Source organism: Haliotis rufescens, unplaced genomic scaffold, assembly GCF_023055435.1.
Source record: "Haliotis rufescens isolate VD_foot unplaced genomic scaffold, xgHalRufe1.0.p SCAF_85, whole genome shotgun sequence".
NCBI lineage: Eukaryota > Metazoa > Mollusca > Gastropoda > Lepetellida > Haliotidae > Haliotis > Haliotis rufescens.
In genome coordinates, this window is record NW_025964378.1 from 1,215,267 (window position 1) to 1,233,279 (window position 18,013).

The following is an 18,013-nucleotide window of genomic DNA, read 5'->3' on the forward strand; positions in this document are numbered from 1 at the left end:
ACACACACACACACACACACACACACACACACACACACACACACACACACACACACACACACAGTGTCAGTGCAACGTTAAACCCAAATACACCACCACCAGCAATGATTATTGCTCATGCTATCAACCAGTGGTTTGCCTACTTCGTACAACTGGAACAATTTTCGGCTTGAGAGCAAATTCTATGAAAAACTTCACCTGATGACGTCAATGGCATGACTTATTTATCAAGAATAGGTGACATTTACTTATATGCACTAAAAGGTGTTACAAGCTGTCACGATATAGCTGGAGTGTTAGCTGCGTTTGTTCATTGTTCGAAGATAATGATAGGACGGTTATAGCAGGAACAGATACCATGGCGTTTCTGGTGAGTCAAGTAGTGCGTGGCTACTAATTCCAATCTGGGATGCCACCTTGTTATGCTTGACAGTAAGCTACTTAATGTTACTATGTTGGGTTGGATCGAGAGACTAAGCTGCACTGATTAGATCAATTTAACTTCAGTTTCAGTCGTTACATGTAACATGCAAGTTACACTGACCCATGCCTGGAATTGGGGCTCAGTGTTGCAATGGAACTGATTGCAATTGATTTGGCATCGTATCTCAATTGCGTGGATCGATGCTCATGATGTCAATCACTGGATTGTCAGGTCCAGTCCTGATTTTTTGACACACACTGTCATGTTGCAGTAATATCGCTGAATGCAAAAACTCGTAATGGGCTTGGAGGCACAGGTGGCCCAGTGGTCTCAATTCCCTGTGTAGAGTTGCGTCCCGTGGACACACCAGATCGTGGGTTCGAATCCAAGTCCGCCCCAATGATGTTTCTAGGTTTGTCAGCAGCATCCCCGTGCTCATGGGTTTCACCAAAATTGTAACCGTCTGAGACCTGCATCACATTGGCTTTGCTCCCACATTAAGCTCACACGCCGTGATTTAACTGGAATATTTTTCAAAGCGACGTTAACGCAATTCACTCACTTATACTGGGCTGTCACCTTGGACTTCCCACATGATGTTGACACATTACATGTTTTAAAGTTGTGTAAAACCCAACCCACTCATTAACCATTAGTTATAATACCAGACTCCCAAGTCTCCAAAAAAGTAAAAAACATTCAATTTACAAAACATAAATAATTTTAAAAATAGAAGTTGTAGCGATTGTTTCAACATGTTTGATGTTAGGTAAGGATAAGATATAGGGATGTTATTTCACTGAAACGTGACATGGATTTTTTATTTTGAAGAAGATTTGCAACACAAGTAATTAATCAACATCATCTGGAAAACTCTTACAAACTGCTCCTTTTATAAATATTCATATCAACCAAATATCACATAAATCATTTTTTTATGGAAGCAACCGCTGATATAATGTGTTTATGTAACAAACGTGTCAAGGATGTTCCATCACGAAGCCGTTACGCAACTACACCGCCATGAAGATGTAACCTTGGGATTGTTATACAAACATTCTGATTATTCCATGGCCTCTTGGGATACAATGAAAGTAGCAGTTTAAAGTATTTTATATACATGCAGTGTGGCAGTCTTGTTCATTTAAAAAAACAAATGTCGTGACAAGATGAATTAGCAAGAGACTTTTTGTCATGAGGATGATTTTCCAAGTGACGATGGTTCCAGAACCAAAGTAATGATTTCGAGTCCTTGTAGAGTTAGTCAAATAGCAAAATGCTAGCAAGGGTACAAACTTGCTTGATATCATAACCAGGGTTTGGAAGCTCTTATGACTAGTATAAGTTTAAACAATTGGAAAATTATATATTTTACAAAATTGTGAAACCTATATTATGTATGATGATTCATTAATCAAGTTTATCAAATGTTACATGATATGAATGATAAACATAAACAGATATGAAAGTATTTAGTATAGGTTACAATTTATTGTTTGTTCCTTTTATGAGTGTTTATGATGTGAAGGAAATGTACACTTGGAATGAGATATACTACTCAAAAAAGGTTAAGCACACCCGATTCTTTCATATTACTTTAATTAATCTATCATGATTAACTGTTGTAATATGAAAGAATAGGTTTAGATCTGCCAAAGTAAACCAGCAGAAAGCTACCAAACAATGGAATATGCACATACTTTAAACAGAAAAAGCTACACAAATTATAAGACAAGAAAAGCAAGACGCAATCCCCATTTTCACTTTGAATTCATGTCCGTCTTCTATACTATGTGACAAAGATGAGCAGTGGTCTTAACACTACTATTTCACAATTCGTAGTTGTGTCCCTTTACTGTGGCAGGATTCATTGATCCTTGGGTTTAGTCCTGTATTTGTACCAATTGTCATCTGTTGGTATCACCAAAGTTGTAAACCTCTGTAGGCTGCATAACTTGGGGTTTCCCCTCAAATTTACTGTGATATGAAATACTGTTTAAAAGCTAGTGACCAATATATCTAACTCACTCACTCACTCACTCTAATAAGCAGTGACCAATATATCTAACTCACTCACTCACTCACTCTAATAAGCAGTGACCAATATATCTAACTCACTCACTATAAAAATAAGCAGTGTCCAATATATCTAACTCACTCACTCACTCCAATAAGCATTGTCCAATATATCTAACTAACTCACTCACTCTAATAAGCAGTGACCAATATATCTAACTAACTCACTCACTCTAATAAGCAGTGACCAATATATCTAACTCACTCACTCACTCTAATAAGCAGTGTCCAATATATCTAACTAACTCACTCACTCTAATAAGCAGTGATCAATATATCTAACTAACTCACTCACTCTAATAAGCATTGTCCAATATATCTAACTAACTCACTCACTCTAATAAGCAGTGACCAATATATCTAACTAACTCACTCACTCTAATAAGCAGTGACCAATATATCTAACTCACTCACTCACTCTAATAAGCAGTGTCCAATATATCTAACTAACTCACTCACTCTAATAAGCAGTGATCAATATATCTAACTAACTCACTCACTCTAATAAGCATTGTCCAATATATCTAACTAACTCACTCACTCTAATAAGCAGTGACCAATATATCTAACTCACTCACTCACTCTAATAAGCAGTGTCCAATATATCTAACTAACTCACTCACTCTAATAAGCAGTGACCAATATATCTAACTAACTCACTCACTCCAATAAGCAGTGTCAAATATATCTAACTCACTCTAATAATCAGTGACCAATATATATAGCTAACTCACTCACTCTAATAATCAGGTGTTTTTGTTTTTCAGGCTCAAATGATATGTACTCTGAAGTGAGCCTCAAGCCCTCCTTCATCTCTGACAACGAACTGAAGCATCTCATACTGAAGGTAATAACAAGCTGGGAAGAAACTAGTTGTGTCTCAGTTGCAGACAGCACCGGCTGAGTTGTGTCCCAGTTGCAGATAGCACAGGCTGAATTGTGTCTCAGTTGCAGACAGCACAGGCTGAGTTGTGTCTCAGTTGCAGACAGCACAGGCTGAGTTGTGTCTCAGTTGCAGACAGCACAGGCTGAGTTGTGTCTCAGTTGCAGACAGCACAGGCTGAGTTGTGTCTCAGTTGCAGACAGCACAGGCTGAGTTGTGTCTCAGTTGCAGACAGCACAGGCTGAGTTGTGTCTCAGATGCAGACAGCACAGGCTGAGTTGTGTCTCAGATGCAGATAGCACAGGCTGAGTTGTGTCTCAGTTGCAGACAGCACAGGCTGAGTTGTGTCTCAGATGCAGACAGCACAGGCTGAGTTGTGTCTCAGATGCAGATAGCACAGGCTGAGTTGTGTCTCAGTTGCAGACAGCACAGGCTGAGTTGTGTCTCAGTTGCAGATAGCACAGGCTGAGTTGTGTCTCAGTTGCAGACAGTGCAGGCTGAGTTGTGTCTCAGTTGCAGACAGCACAGTCTCGGCATATATTTTAAAATATACTTTAATATTTGCAAAATGTTTGGAAGAATGGTTCATAATATAAGAACAAATTGAGTATGTTTCATAATGGTTAGGGAAATAATGCCTTGGGAAGCTGCAGTTTCCCATGCGCAGTGATTGCTTGTGATATTAAATAACTGACTGACCAATCCCAAATGTCATCTATCAGAGATTATTTGTGGAGGGATTTGCGTCTGAATACCAATTACTGACACTAAGTAATTACTTTTGCTTTGAACCAGTTATCCTAATCATTTTAAAGGAAATTCGCCAAGCTTTCTGTCAGTGACTAGACCATTTATACAAAATGGGCAAGAGGGTTTCCAGAAAGGGCCATTCCATTTATTTTATACTCTTGGGGGAAATGAGATTTTTCTCTGTAAGATACCTTGAACACGGAAACTGTATGAAACATATTTTTTCGCCATTATTTTTTTGTTTTGAAGAACATAACATACATGATAAGTATTCCTGAATTTGTTTTTGTATTTTTAATTTTGCAGGTGGCGGAAGGGTTCCTGTTTGTGATAGGTTGTGATCGAGGGAGACTCTTGTATGTGTCAGAGTCTGTCAAAGATGTTCTCAACTATTCACAAGTAAGTGGCCATGTTTCTTGTGCTGCCTGACAAACTGGATTTATCTGGTTAGGGTTGTGTTTGGGTTCGGGATTGAGGTTTAGGTGAGGGGGTTGAGTTGGGGTTGGGGTTTTGGATTCAGTTAGGGTTGGGGTTAGGGGCTTGGGTTGGGGTTAGGGGATGTGGTTGAGCTGGGGTTGGGGTTTTGGATTCAGTTAGGGTTGGGGTTAGGGGCTTGGGTTGGGGTTAGGGGATGTCGTTGAGCTGGGGTTGGGGTTTTGGATTCAGTTAGGGTTGGGGTTAGGGGCTTGGGTTGGGGTTAGGGGATGTGGTTGAGCTGGGGTTGGGGTTTTGGATTCAGTTAGGGTTGGGGTTAGGGGCTTGGGTTGGGGTTAGGGGATGTGGTTGAGCTGGGGCTGGGGTTTTGGATTCAGTTAGGGTTGGGGTTGGGGTTTTGAGATTGAGTTGAGTTTGGGCTTAACCTATTTGTTTATTGAGCCGAAAATGTTAACCCAGTGAAATTATAGATATCTATGGAGCATTCTTGAAAAATATGATTGTACAGATTTAGTAGATGCACAGATGTCAGATCTGATATGTAACTGAATCATTACTGTGATAACCAACTGTGATGGTGATTCAATATTGATTCAATATTGATATAAACTACATGCATTACAAAACAATGGGACCTGTGAATATTCCGGCTTAGCATGAGTCCCCAGCAACCTATGCTGGTTGTCAGAGTCGACCAACTGGACTGGGTGATCAGGCCTGCTGACTTGCTTGACGGCATGTTGTTATACCAGACAGCAGGGATTGGTGCTCACAATATCGATCACTGTTCTTTTTGGCCTAGATTTGATAACTTTTTGGACGCCATCATATGGCTGGATTATTGCTGAGTGCTACATTATACAACAAAGAAACAAACATGTATTATTGTGGACTACAAGTGAAACCGTAAATGTGTGAAATAGGAGATCGTCTATTTCTGACCACCTGCAAGCATTAGTCTTGAGTTTAGACTGCTCAGAGAACTCTATACAGTTGATATTTTAGGCCTTGTTTATTGCAGAAGCATCTAGATGTAAATTATCTTTTGAGGACAGGGATGATGTAGGTTCATCATGTATACTCAAAGTTTACATCAGCTCTGATCAGGTTCTATTTATAAAACTATCATTTCATAGAACCGTGTTATGTAACTTAATCTCCTCTCAAATTATTTTTGTAAGATGTGAAGTGGTTTGTTTGTTTTTTAATGCCACACTCAATAACATTCCAACTGTATGATGGTGGTCTGAAATTTATCAAGTCTGGGCCAGATATTCCAGTGATTGTTACATGAGCATTGGTTCACACAATTGGGATATGATGACATGCTAGACCACCTGATCCATTTAGTCATCTCTTATAACAGGCATAGGTTGCGGGGGCCTATGTCCTTACCCAGAATCCAACTGATGTTTGATTGTGCTGCAGATTGACCAAGAGAGCTAACTAAAGATTTCGAAATTGTTTTATTTGAAATTTCAGTTCGAAATCTGCACATCTGTTCCTTATGCACATTAAGGATGAATATGTACTCATAATCATCATAATTAGGCATGTTCAGGCGCTCAGTATGTGTTTATGATCAAAGTTACTTTCACCTATGCATGAGCATGGCATGGTTTTGTCCATCTTCCCGATGCAAGGGAGTTAACGGACTATAAAAGTCAAGTTTCCACCCTTGCCAAACTAGGCTGGTATTATAGAGTTACATTTTGGCTGGACTTACAAGTCTATGCATAGTCCAATCAAAATCATGCAACGAAATCCGGTTCGTAAACTGTCGTGGGGATTTCAGATTGCAGGATTTTAAAAGCATGTGCACCGCCAACTCGTTGTCAACAGATATTCCTTTTCATGTTTTTAATCAAGGTGCACGTTCTATCACAATATAGATCTTGATTATCGATCAGATCTTCTTGACAGGGCGCCGCCATTTTCATTGAAACAAATGCAAGTGATGGAATCTGATTGGTCCATAGGAGAGACTTAAAAGGGCCATAACTCGTAATAACCCCTGGTGGCGCTACAATTGAGCCAAGGAATTCCAGCCTAGTTCGGCAAGGGTGGAAACTGGACTTTTAAAGTCAGTTAACACTCTTGCCTAGGGAAGATGGGTTTTGTCATATCAAGACAAGTCTAGCATCCTTGAATGCAAATCATCAAATCTTGATTCAGATCATCCAAAACATGAAAACAATGTCAGTAAAGGAAAAGCCTAGACATGGGTAAATCATAAGTAAGTACAGTAGTGTATGACAAGTAGTCTTTGTTTCCCAGGGCCCACCAAACACAACAGACCATGGGGCTGATCACGCCACCACAATCACCCCAGGAAACATGGATGTTCGTTTTCCTGTTTTTTCAGTCCTCGCGCGCAATGCTTCATTTTCGAAAGGAAATATCCTGTATACATGGCAAACGTTTAGGGACTTCGCAAAGATCCATCTAAACAGTGACCTGAGAGCCTTTGTTTGCCAAACCATACCCTGTACTTGTGGTTAAAGAGTGTTACCAGTCAACACCATGTTTGCAACAAGCTTTACCTAATCAATGCTATATTTGAACTGGTCGGGCGGTGTCTCTCGAGGTCACCGTTGTATCGACTATAATGGATATCTCACTTGCGTGCTTCCCTCTTGACAGGCAGATAGTCTTGACCCACTTTTAACAAATGATTCAATTTCAAATTTGAATTAAATTTCACACTGGCAACTTTGAAGGTGAGGTAAATCTATTAGTTGCCAGGACAATATTACCAAGTGTCAACTTTTCCACAAAGAGACTGGTAATATGTTTCGTGCAAATTGGATGTTATAATGTTCAGAAATGTTTGTATTTGCTAAATGTTCATGAATAGTTGGATTGAGGCCTAACAGATCCTGGTTTTCAAATATAAGCTGATCCATATCAATTTTTGGCATGTTTCAGATAAATATATTTTTCCCTGGTCGTATTTTTGTTTATAATCTAGGTAAGATATAGTTGAGATTTGTTTTTTTGTACTTTTGATAAGCAAGGACAAACTGTGAGGTGGATGAAACACAAAAAGATTGTTAATTGGAATCAAGTGTTTTTCAACCTAAATGACGGATTTCTCAAGAAAAATATATTTAAGCATTTGTTTTTCTTGAAATGTGAGAAAGACTTTCTTGTCTGATGATGAGCGCAGTATTTAGCATTAGTATTTAGGAATACACTAAGGCCAATGTTGAAATGTCAAGAATGACTATGGATGATGAGTCAGTATGTATATATATAGTTTTATTGTACAAGAATGGTTCTGACATTTGTTGAATGTCTGTAATCCAATGATGGATTAGTTCTGTACTCTGAGTCAATAACATCAAGGATTTAGACACAATCACGAACATGGTACAGTTGCTAATGTGGAAATGGCATGTAGCTGTTACACTCATTATTGTGTCAAACTGTCTTGTCGGAATGACAGATTCTTGTTAGTTACTACGAGCTATATAGAAATAGCTATGGGATTTTGGCACTATGACTAAAATAATCCCCTTGTAAAGTGTTGCATTGATACACACTTGGCTTTTTATTTTTCATGAATTAAGTTACAGACAGACATATTGGCAGACATCTTTATTGGGTCAGAGAGTATTTAACAGATATCTAAGGGACCGACCGATTTTTTATGGAGGCTAGATATTTTTTCAGCTACAGCTGTTAAAGCAGATATCTATTAAATTAAGACTATGAGCCTAAATATATATATTTTTCAAACCACCTTGAAAAAATGTAATTTTTGTGGCAACCATTTTTTTTTAACAATCTGAAAAATAATTATTTTTTCAAACATATTCTGGGACAATTTTTTTCTTTTTCGATGAAACCCCAAATAAATTGGATCAGTTGGATTTGGTTGTGACTAGCCTGTCATTGAACTCCCATGGTGAGGGCATTGCTATAAAATCAGCTTCTGATTTGTCTGACCTGGATTCTGTTTACATTGGGGACATCATGTGACTTTAATATTGCTGACTGCAGTGTTTAACAACATTCACTCACTCATACATGTATTTCCACCTACCATTCCTCCTGACCGATCTGGGGTGGTGGGGTAGGCTATGTGGTAAAAGCATTCACTCCTCACGCCGAAGACCACATGGGTAAAATGTGTGAGCCTAATTCTTGTGTCCCCTGCCGTGATATTCAGGTACGCAGCAGATTTTCCCCAAACAAGAGGAAAACTCTAGGGGGGTCTTGAGGCAGGTCCCCTCCCCTGAAATTTTTTAAACATTTGAATTAATTTACTGCAGTTTGGACAACATTCACACCAAGAAATGTAATAAGTCAGTGGCAAAAGTCTATGTCAAATAAACAAAGATGGCGGATGCAGTACAATTTCGAGGTTAAATCAGTACTTTTAAAAAATCGGGCATAGCTAACTTACCTTGTACTTACTTACCTTTTATTAAAAAAAACACAACAACTTTCCAAACATAAGACATTAATGCAACATATATCCCTGTGTTATGGGTTTTCGGACGCTGAAGAAACATTCATAGTTTTCTCGCTAATAACATGAACAACTGTATGATGCTGAAAGCTCTGATCCAAAACAGGACAATCCACGACAGTTGTCCGGAATCACGATAATATTTTTCTGATACTTTTTTAAGATCTGTTTCTGTAAGATCTATTTTTACGCGGAAGATGATTTTTTATTAGGCCTACTGTTTTATAAAACGCTATTTTCCGCGTTTCCCCAGAGATTTCCCATCCCTGGATATTGCTGGAATAGCAGCGTAAAGCAGCGTAAAATCATATTCACTCATTCATTCACCATCCTCTGGAGCAATGTCCTTGTGACTTTACTTATAATCATTTTGACTGGTAACACATTTTGCCCCATTTAAGAGCTCAATTTGCACATCATGTTTTAAATGGTTAATAGTATTTTAAAATTAACTGTCAATCGATACTAGTGATGGTGTGTGATCTCATAGAATTATTAGAAAAAATGTTTCAACTCGCCCATGGATGTATTGTCTTCAGGTCATAGATAATTGTGGTACATTAATAATTCAATCTATCATTACAATCTAATAGCAGGGGCGGTCGGGTAGCCTAGTGATAAAAGCGTTCGCTCGTCACGCCGAAGACCTGGGTTCGATTCCCGACATGGGTACAATGTGTGAAGCCTATTTCTGGTGTCCCCCGCCGTGATATTGCTGGAATATTGCTAAAAGCGGCGTAAAACCATATTCACTCACTCACTCTAATAGCAACCATCAGTAAGACTGAAAACTAAGATGGAATTTCTTTGTTTCAGTCTGAACTTATTGGCCAGAGCTTGTTTGACATCCTCCATCCAAAGGACATCGCCAAGGTGAAGGAGCAGCTGTCAGCCTCCGACTTGACACCTCGAGAGAGATTTATTGATGCTAAAAGTAAGTAAAATAACCTCTCATACACAACATTTTATTGGGTCAAAAAACACTGGAAAATGTGATCCAATCTTGTCTGGCAACTCATGTTTTATGCCCCTTGAATAGCAATCATGCTCGTCCAAATTATCAAACATGCAGAATTGATGGTTCCAGCCAAAAGTTTGTATCTGCTGGCATCTGACATAACAATGCAATGACGGTAGTGTGATGTGGAGTTCTTTAGAGAACACATGATACAAATAAAAAGGTTCCTGTTCAGTTTTATGTTTATAATTTTCAATTGATTTGAATTTTCACCCAAACCATCTTTGAATCGCATGATTCCATGGCTGTGTAAATATGTTGGCACATTTTAGCTTGTATAAGCCCATGTTGATTTGTATTGTAACGGAATATCGTTCAGATGGATGGAAATGGTGAACAATTAACAGTAATTCGTTATTGTTATCTGAATTCTGAATGTCATTTACAAATACATTAGCTGAAGAGGTTTAGCTTTGTATTGACATTTTGTTTAGCTGAACATGAGAACATTGTCTATCTTAATATTTGTAAGAAAATTGTGCAGCTTGATAGGAGTGGGTGGGTTGAGTTTAATGCCGCTTTTAACAGTATTCCAGTCATATCGCGGCGTGTCAGCTTAATGTAGGAGGAAAGCCAGAAGGGATGCAGGTCTCAGACGTTTACCATTTTGGTGAAACCCACGAGAATGGGTTTGGTGCTGACAAATCTAGAAACATAATCGAACCCACAATCATAGGTTTCTGGCGTGCCCAAGGGACGCAACTCTGCACAGCCAATCGTGGCCTTAGACGACTCGGCCACCCGTGCCCTCAGCTTGATAGGAGGACTGTTTAAACACTTGGTTTTGTGAATCAGTTTAATGTCAAGACACCAGGCAGTTTCATAAAAGACTTCAAAACTTTGTTAATCTTAGGGATTGACCGTTTTATATTCGTGGGGTGCCAGGGATTTTTCTTTGAGAATGAAAAAGGAAATTCTCTGGCAGGAAGAGCCGTACAATTTTTGAGAGCCTCCAATACATTATCTTCAGAACCCCCATCATGTCCTTTGAAGTGTGCCTGAGCTTCTTCCTTTGTATTGATTTTAGTTTTAAGCTGTCTTGTTAAATTAACAGGAGTTTGGGGGTTACCCCCCACAACAAGTCCTTTTACTTAAAGGTTTTTTAAGTTAAAATAAAGCCATCATTATAGCTGGGATATTGCGGGGTGTGGCTTATAACAACAAACAAACTAATTTGTAACTAAATGTCATTTCCAGGTACCCAAGTTAATGAAATATGCGCCATGTTTGTTGAAATGTGGCCCCAATGCATGTAACTGACGAAATGGCTGCATGACACTGTTGACCTTCAATCGACCTTCGAGTATTGTTTCAATGTCTGATTCTCGCTGTTAATGAATTGCTTTTGTGTTCAATTTGGTGTTTTAATCCTATTTAGCCATACAAATGCAAGCGGGGCATTTTTTCTGCTTAATTTGAGTTTTATACCCCTAGATTACACATGGCAATGCTGTTGTGTGCCCCTGTACTTGAAGCATCAAACAAATATGGCCGACATCCAGTGTGATGTATTGAACTCCTTGTTCATCCTTTCTTTATTTCATATCACAAGTCCTAGCCCATATTATAAATATTGTTTACTTTGATATTAATAAATACTGTCTTAAAATATGTGCTATATTATGATTGTAATGATTGAATTGCGCCTTGCATTCTTCATTGGACAACATCTCAACCCTTCTAAATATGCATATGTGTTGAAAAAATGTTTGACTTTGCAGGCATTTTCTCACCAAACAGGAATATTTGGTTTGATGTTTGACCAGTGCAGTGACTTGGTGGCAACACTCACACAGCTTGGTGAACCAGCTGAGCACATATCACCACTGCCTGTTACACATGTTACACCTGTTACAGACGAACTGTTTGATTTTGGATGGGATGGGTGACTCGGGTACTCGGGATGGGTAGGTCCTGTTAGGACCCGGGTACCCACAGGACTACCCGGATCCATGGTTGGTCACATGATATAGTTTAATGACAATAGCAATAAAACTCCATGGTTACTCTACAAGTTGCTTACATGTGAAGATCCGGGGTAGAATAGGTCTTCAGCTACCCATGCTTGCTGTAAAAGGCGACTGCTTGTCGTAAGAGCCGACTAACGGGATCGAGTGGTCAGGCTCGCTGACTTGGTTGATGCATGTCATCAAATCCCAATCGCGTGGATCCATGCTCATGATGTCAGTCCCGGATTGTCTGGAATGTTGCTGAGTGCGGTGTTAAATAACAAACAAACAAACAAACAAACACCACAAGTTCCTAATGTTTGTGTTACTTTCTGATCATGCATGCATTCTTTCTGACTTTTATATCATTGAGTAACGATAATCAACATGCAGTTCTTATGCATGATCAGATCGCTCTGTACTTGTTTCTAAATAGTTTTTGCCAGGGTAGAAGATTTGTTATGTCCCCCGCTATGATATTGCTGGAATATTGCTAAAACCGGTGTAAAACCATACTCACTCTCTTATCAGTAATTTTGCACTAATTTCTCTTTCTAATGAGTGTAATTTGACTGTTCAGCTAATAATTCAACAAAGTTGTTCCATATTTCAAACATTTAAGACTCAAATTGTGCTGCACTGGTGCAGGGTGTTTATCTTGACAGAATGAGTGAGTGAGTGAGTATGGTTTTACGCCGCTTATAGCAATATTCCAGCAATATCACGGCGGAGGACACCAGTAATGGACTTCACACATTGTACCCATGTCAGGAATTGAACCTGGGTCTTCGGCGTGACGAGCGAACGCTTTAACCACTAGGTTACCCTAGCGCCCCCTGACAGCATGGAGACGTGATAACCAGGATATTTGACTATGCTTTGGTTGGTTGGTTTGTTGTTTAACGCCGCACTCAGCAATATTCCAGCCAAATGACGCCGGTCTGAAAATAATCGAGTCTGGATCAGACAGTCCAGTGATTAATGTCATGAGCATCGATCCACGCAATTGGGATCAATGACATGCATCAACCAAGTCAGCGAGCCTGACCACCCGATCCCGTTAGTCGCCTTTTATGACAAGCATAGTCGCCTTTTACGGCAAGCATGGGTTGCTGAAGACCTATTCCACCCCGGATCTTCACGGGTCTATGCAAAGGAAAGGGCAGACTAACATTTAGTCCCAGAAATAAATCTTATTAAAAAATATATATATGCAAAATAAAATGTACAGTCCAAATGGAGCTCAGAACACTGCATAGTTTCAGTAGCTGATGCTTTAGACTTGCCAAATTATTCTAGCCTTGGGTTTTTTCACTTTTAATTTGTTCTCTAGGATCTGGGAGACAGACTAAAGGAAAGGCAATGGCAATAAATAATATAGCAAACTTATGTCAACTTAACAGTACTTCTTGAGAGCTGTTGTAAACGCTGGAACTACTGGAAAATAATATTGGCATATCCATATCCTCCTTCAAACCCTCAAGTCTCTTAGGTAGTATTTCCAGCTGTCCAATTAGATACGTTTTAATTTGTTATTGGAACTCTTGGATGTGGCATATGTAACAGAATGGAGATTTCCTGCACCTGATGTTTGAGGATGGGTACAGAGGATGGGTAACGGAATGGAGATTTCATGCACCTGATGTTTGAGAATGGTTACAGAGGATGGGTAACGGAATGGAGATTTCATGCACCTGATGTTTGAGAGTGGGTACAGAGGATGGGTAAAGCATCCCAAAATCCTGTGGGGAATCCAGTTTAGAATTGATACCCAGCGAACTATGTGGGTTGTAAGAGGCGATCAAATGTGTTAGGTTGTCAGGCTCGTAACATTGTTGATTGCTTGTCATTGTACCCCGACATCATGGATTGTAGTTCCCTATAAAATAACTGGATTGTCTGGTCCAGACTCAATTATTTGCAGGCTAAAACATATACCGTATTCAACGTAATAAGCGCCCAGGGCGCTCTCCAAATTAGAAATAGGGGGCTCTTATTAGAATATTATTTTGGTGGAAAAAACAGTTGAAAGATAAATTTTGTGGTTTATGCTGACAGCCTGAAATGTTTATGTACGACAGATATATTTTTTCCAGAATTTAATTGCCCATAATTAAGGGTGCATATAACACATGAATGCGTATTAAACACGAATAAATAAGTCTTGTGTACATTGATCAATCTGAAGGGGTGCTTATTGGGATTGTTCACTAGCGAAAATGCTAGCAATTATCGTCGTGGGCGCTTATGAGAGTGGGGTGCTTATTACGTCGAATACGGTAACTGGAATATTACAGCGTGTAGTGTTAAACAACAAACAAACAAACAAACATCAACAATGATATGATCAGCATGGAGCCTAAAGGACCAGCGGACAGAAGCTGACCCCTTCATTTGTTCTGACCTCAGTGTTAATAAAAATACTAATAATAGCAATTTCCTTGTGGTATAATTTCTTTGTTTTCAAATTAATACAGAAGACAAAATATTCCAGATAAACTTCAAGTTGCTCTCAGAGAAATAAGTCCCCTGAAAGTAACACAAGACTGTCAGACGACCATTGTTATAATTCAGGAAACGGGTTAAAGAGAGTATCGGACCAGTACTGATAACAATAGGTACCCTAGATTAAGGAAGATGTTCAATAATTCATGTAATGTTCAGTATCAATACAAAACTTGTATCATGGTACAAAGCATGGTGATACTTTGTCGAATCAGCACAGTCCTAATTATTCAACAGATTGATTACTTCCTGTCCAAACCATTCCCCCACACTGAACAGTGGACTTGCAATGATTAATCTTTTAATGCATTGAAGTTGTCCATAAACTGATGGCAGTACATCAATGACAAGTTAAAATATCCATAGTTAACACTGATACCAGCCTATGCTATAGATTGTATTGATAGACTTGACAAGATGAAGCACCTGTTGTTCATCATTGTACTTTCCATTCGTATATGATCCAAAAATGACCCTTAGCTTCAAGGGTCTTGTGGGCATCCGATCAGAAAAGTTTCATAATTTTATGTACAACAATAATCAGGGGTACCTTACAACTCACAGACAAATAGTTGTAGTTTACCGAATCTTGACATAGTCACCATGTCTGACTTTGTCATCATGTCGAAAAATTGGTAGAAATGCATAGAGAGTTTTTACCATTGCAATAGAATTTAAATAGTTGTACTTTAACCATTACAATAGTATTGAAATAGTTGTACTTTTAATCATAGTAGCATTGAAATAGTTGTACTTTTACAATCATGATAGTACCTGTATTGTATATGTATCACACTTGCGTCTGAAGCTATCATAGAGCTATAAATGCATTAAAAAAAAAAAAAAATTCATTAGTTGTGCCTGTACTAGTATCACACTAGTGTCTGTGGCTATCATAGAGCTATTGCAGTAGTTGTGCCTGTACTAGTATCACACTAGTGTCTGTGGCTATCATAGAGCTATTGCATTAGTTGTGCCTGTACTAGTATCACACTAGTGTCTGTGGCTATCATAGAGCTATTGCATTAGTTGTGCTTGTACTAGCATCACACTAGTGCCTGTGGCTATCATAGAGAGAGTGAGAGAGTGAGTTGGGTTTAACGCCGCTTTTAACATTATTAACATTATGGGAGGAAAGCCCAAAGTGATGCAGGTCTAAGACGGCTATCATAGAGCTATTGCAGTAGTGAACTCAACCTCCTCAAAGGTTTTTGCAGCCGTTCATCTGATCTGATTTGTTCATGCAAATGATTCGTGTCCAAATTACATGGCAACAACATTACAATATCACGCAGTGACAAATCAGTGCCCTTAGGGGGAACTGAAACAGTCTGGGTCGTAAAAGGGTATTGGATGTCTGAGACAGTTTTGACCGTTTATTTAAATGTAAATTGCTGGTGCTGCCAGGATAGAGATTTATGTGTCTCACCAGATCAGTGTTGTAAATGTATCAGGACAACTTTGACATTTGGGTTGCTATTGTTTCAGAAGCAAGCTTACGCCCACAGTCGCTGAGATTGTGTATGACTGCCATATTGATTTGAACATCCTTGAACTAGTTCAGACAGCCTTGTGATATGGTTACATATGTCCCCCGATTGCCAACATTTGTTGTGGGAACATTTCCATGGGGCAGTGCCTGGTTGATCAGTGCCTGGCAGCACCTGTCTCGGCACCAGGAGACCAGGAAGGAAATGTCACTGTCTTTGTTTGATAACAGTCAGGTTTAGGGGTTAAGGGGACTTATGCAGCCTCAGGGTATAACTGAGTGGAGGACTTTTGTCTAGGGGCCATACTCTCAATTACTGGAGCAGGCAGGGCTGGTTTTAAGGGGGAGCAGATGCAGGCAGATGGGTTTGGGGGAGTGCATTGAGATGGGATGTAGGAAGGGTTGAAGCAGATCGGGTTGGGGGTGTGCATTGAGTTGAGAGGGGGGTACAGATTGGATTGGGGGGAGTGCATTGTGTTGAAATAGTGGAGGGGGGCACAGATTGGATTGGGGGGAGTGCATTTGGGGAGAGTGCATTGAGATGAGATAGTAGGGGGTCACAGATTGTTTTGGGGCGTGTGCATTGTGTTTAGATAGTGGAGGGGGCACAGATTGTGTTGGGGCGTGTGCATTGTGTTGAGATAGTGGAAGGGCATCACAGATTGTGTTTGGGGAGTCCCTGGTGTTGAGATAGGGCACGAGACAGAAATGGTGTAAAACACAGTACTGGGTACATGTAGTGGATGAAATGTGTTGGAGGAGAGTTCCTCCTCTAACAGTTAACATGAAGCGAAAGAGAGGACAATGTGTCATGGAGAATCACCCATTCCACCACCTTGGTACGCCATCTGTTTATCACAGTCACTAATTTGATGTTATTTTTCCAAAGGTACCTTAAACATCCCTGCATGTAATTTGAAAAGTTGATACAAAGTCTCTTGACCCACGTTTTATTGAAGGCTACATCTGTACAAGTTTGATGAAGTGCTGTGGACATTAGTGCCTCTCCTTTCCATGTGTGTAGAGAGGTAGCCACTGTCACCCACTGTCAACTCAGGGGATTAGGACTTGATGAAGAGGTTGTCAGCCATGTATCACTGTAGCTGGAGCCAGCCTCACTAGAAATGTACATGTTGTTCTAAAATATCACGTCTATTGGACTTTCGGAGTTGATCTTTCTGACAGTATCAGGTGTGTTGTACTGCTCTGTTGTTCCTTCTACAAATTTCTGCAGTGCAAAATTCCCTGGTCATAATGCCACCCAGGGTATAATGCCACCTTGGATATAATGCCACCCAGGCTATAATGCCACCCAGGCTATAATGCCACCCTGGATGTAATGCCATCTGGGCTATAATGCCACCCAGGCTATAATGCCACCTTGGATATAATGCCAACCAGGCTATGATGCCACCTTGGATATAATGCCACCCAGGCTATAATGCCACCAATGCTATAATGCCATCCAGGCTAAAATGCCACCCAGGCTATAATGCCACCCTGGATGTAATGCCATCCAGGCTATAATGCCACCCATGCTATAATGCCACCTTGGATATAATGCTGACGAGGCTATAATGCCACCCAGGCTGTAATGCCACCCTGGATGTAATGCTACCCAGGCTATAATGTCACCCTGGTTGTAGTGCCACCCAGGCTATAATGCCACCCTGGTTGTAGTGCAACCCAAGCTATAATGCCACCTTGGATATTATGCCACCAGGCTATAATGTCACCTTGGATATAATGCCAACGGGGCTATAATGCCACCGAGACTATAATGCCACCTTGGATATAATGCTACCCAGGCTATAATGCCACCCTGGATGTAATGCCACCCAGGCTATAAGGCAACCCTGGTTATAGTGCAACCCAGGCTATAATGCCACCTTGGATATAATGCCACCCAGGCTATAATGCCACCTTGGATGTAATGCCACCCAGGCTATAATGCCACCCTGGTTATAGTGCAACCCAGGCTATAATGCCACCTTGGATGTAATACCA

General features: G+C 39.9%; 1 protein-coding gene across 4 annotated transcripts in view; it reads left to right on the top strand.

Annotated features, from left to right (window-relative positions):
* Positions 1–18,013, top strand: part of LOC124146908 (protein cycle-like) — a 126,609-nt gene that overhangs the window by 78,811 nt on the left and 29,785 nt on the right. For all 4 annotated transcript variants that reach the window (XM_046517464.2, XM_046517465.2, XM_046517462.2 and 1 more), the window contains 3 exons: positions 3,268–3,347; positions 4,440–4,532; positions 9,862–9,979. In XM_046517464.2, coding sequence (XP_046373420.2) covers positions 3,268–3,347; positions 4,440–4,532; positions 9,862–9,979 — 291 coding nt within the window. The remainder of the gene's footprint in view (positions 1–3,267; positions 3,348–4,439; positions 4,533–9,861; positions 9,980–18,013) is intronic.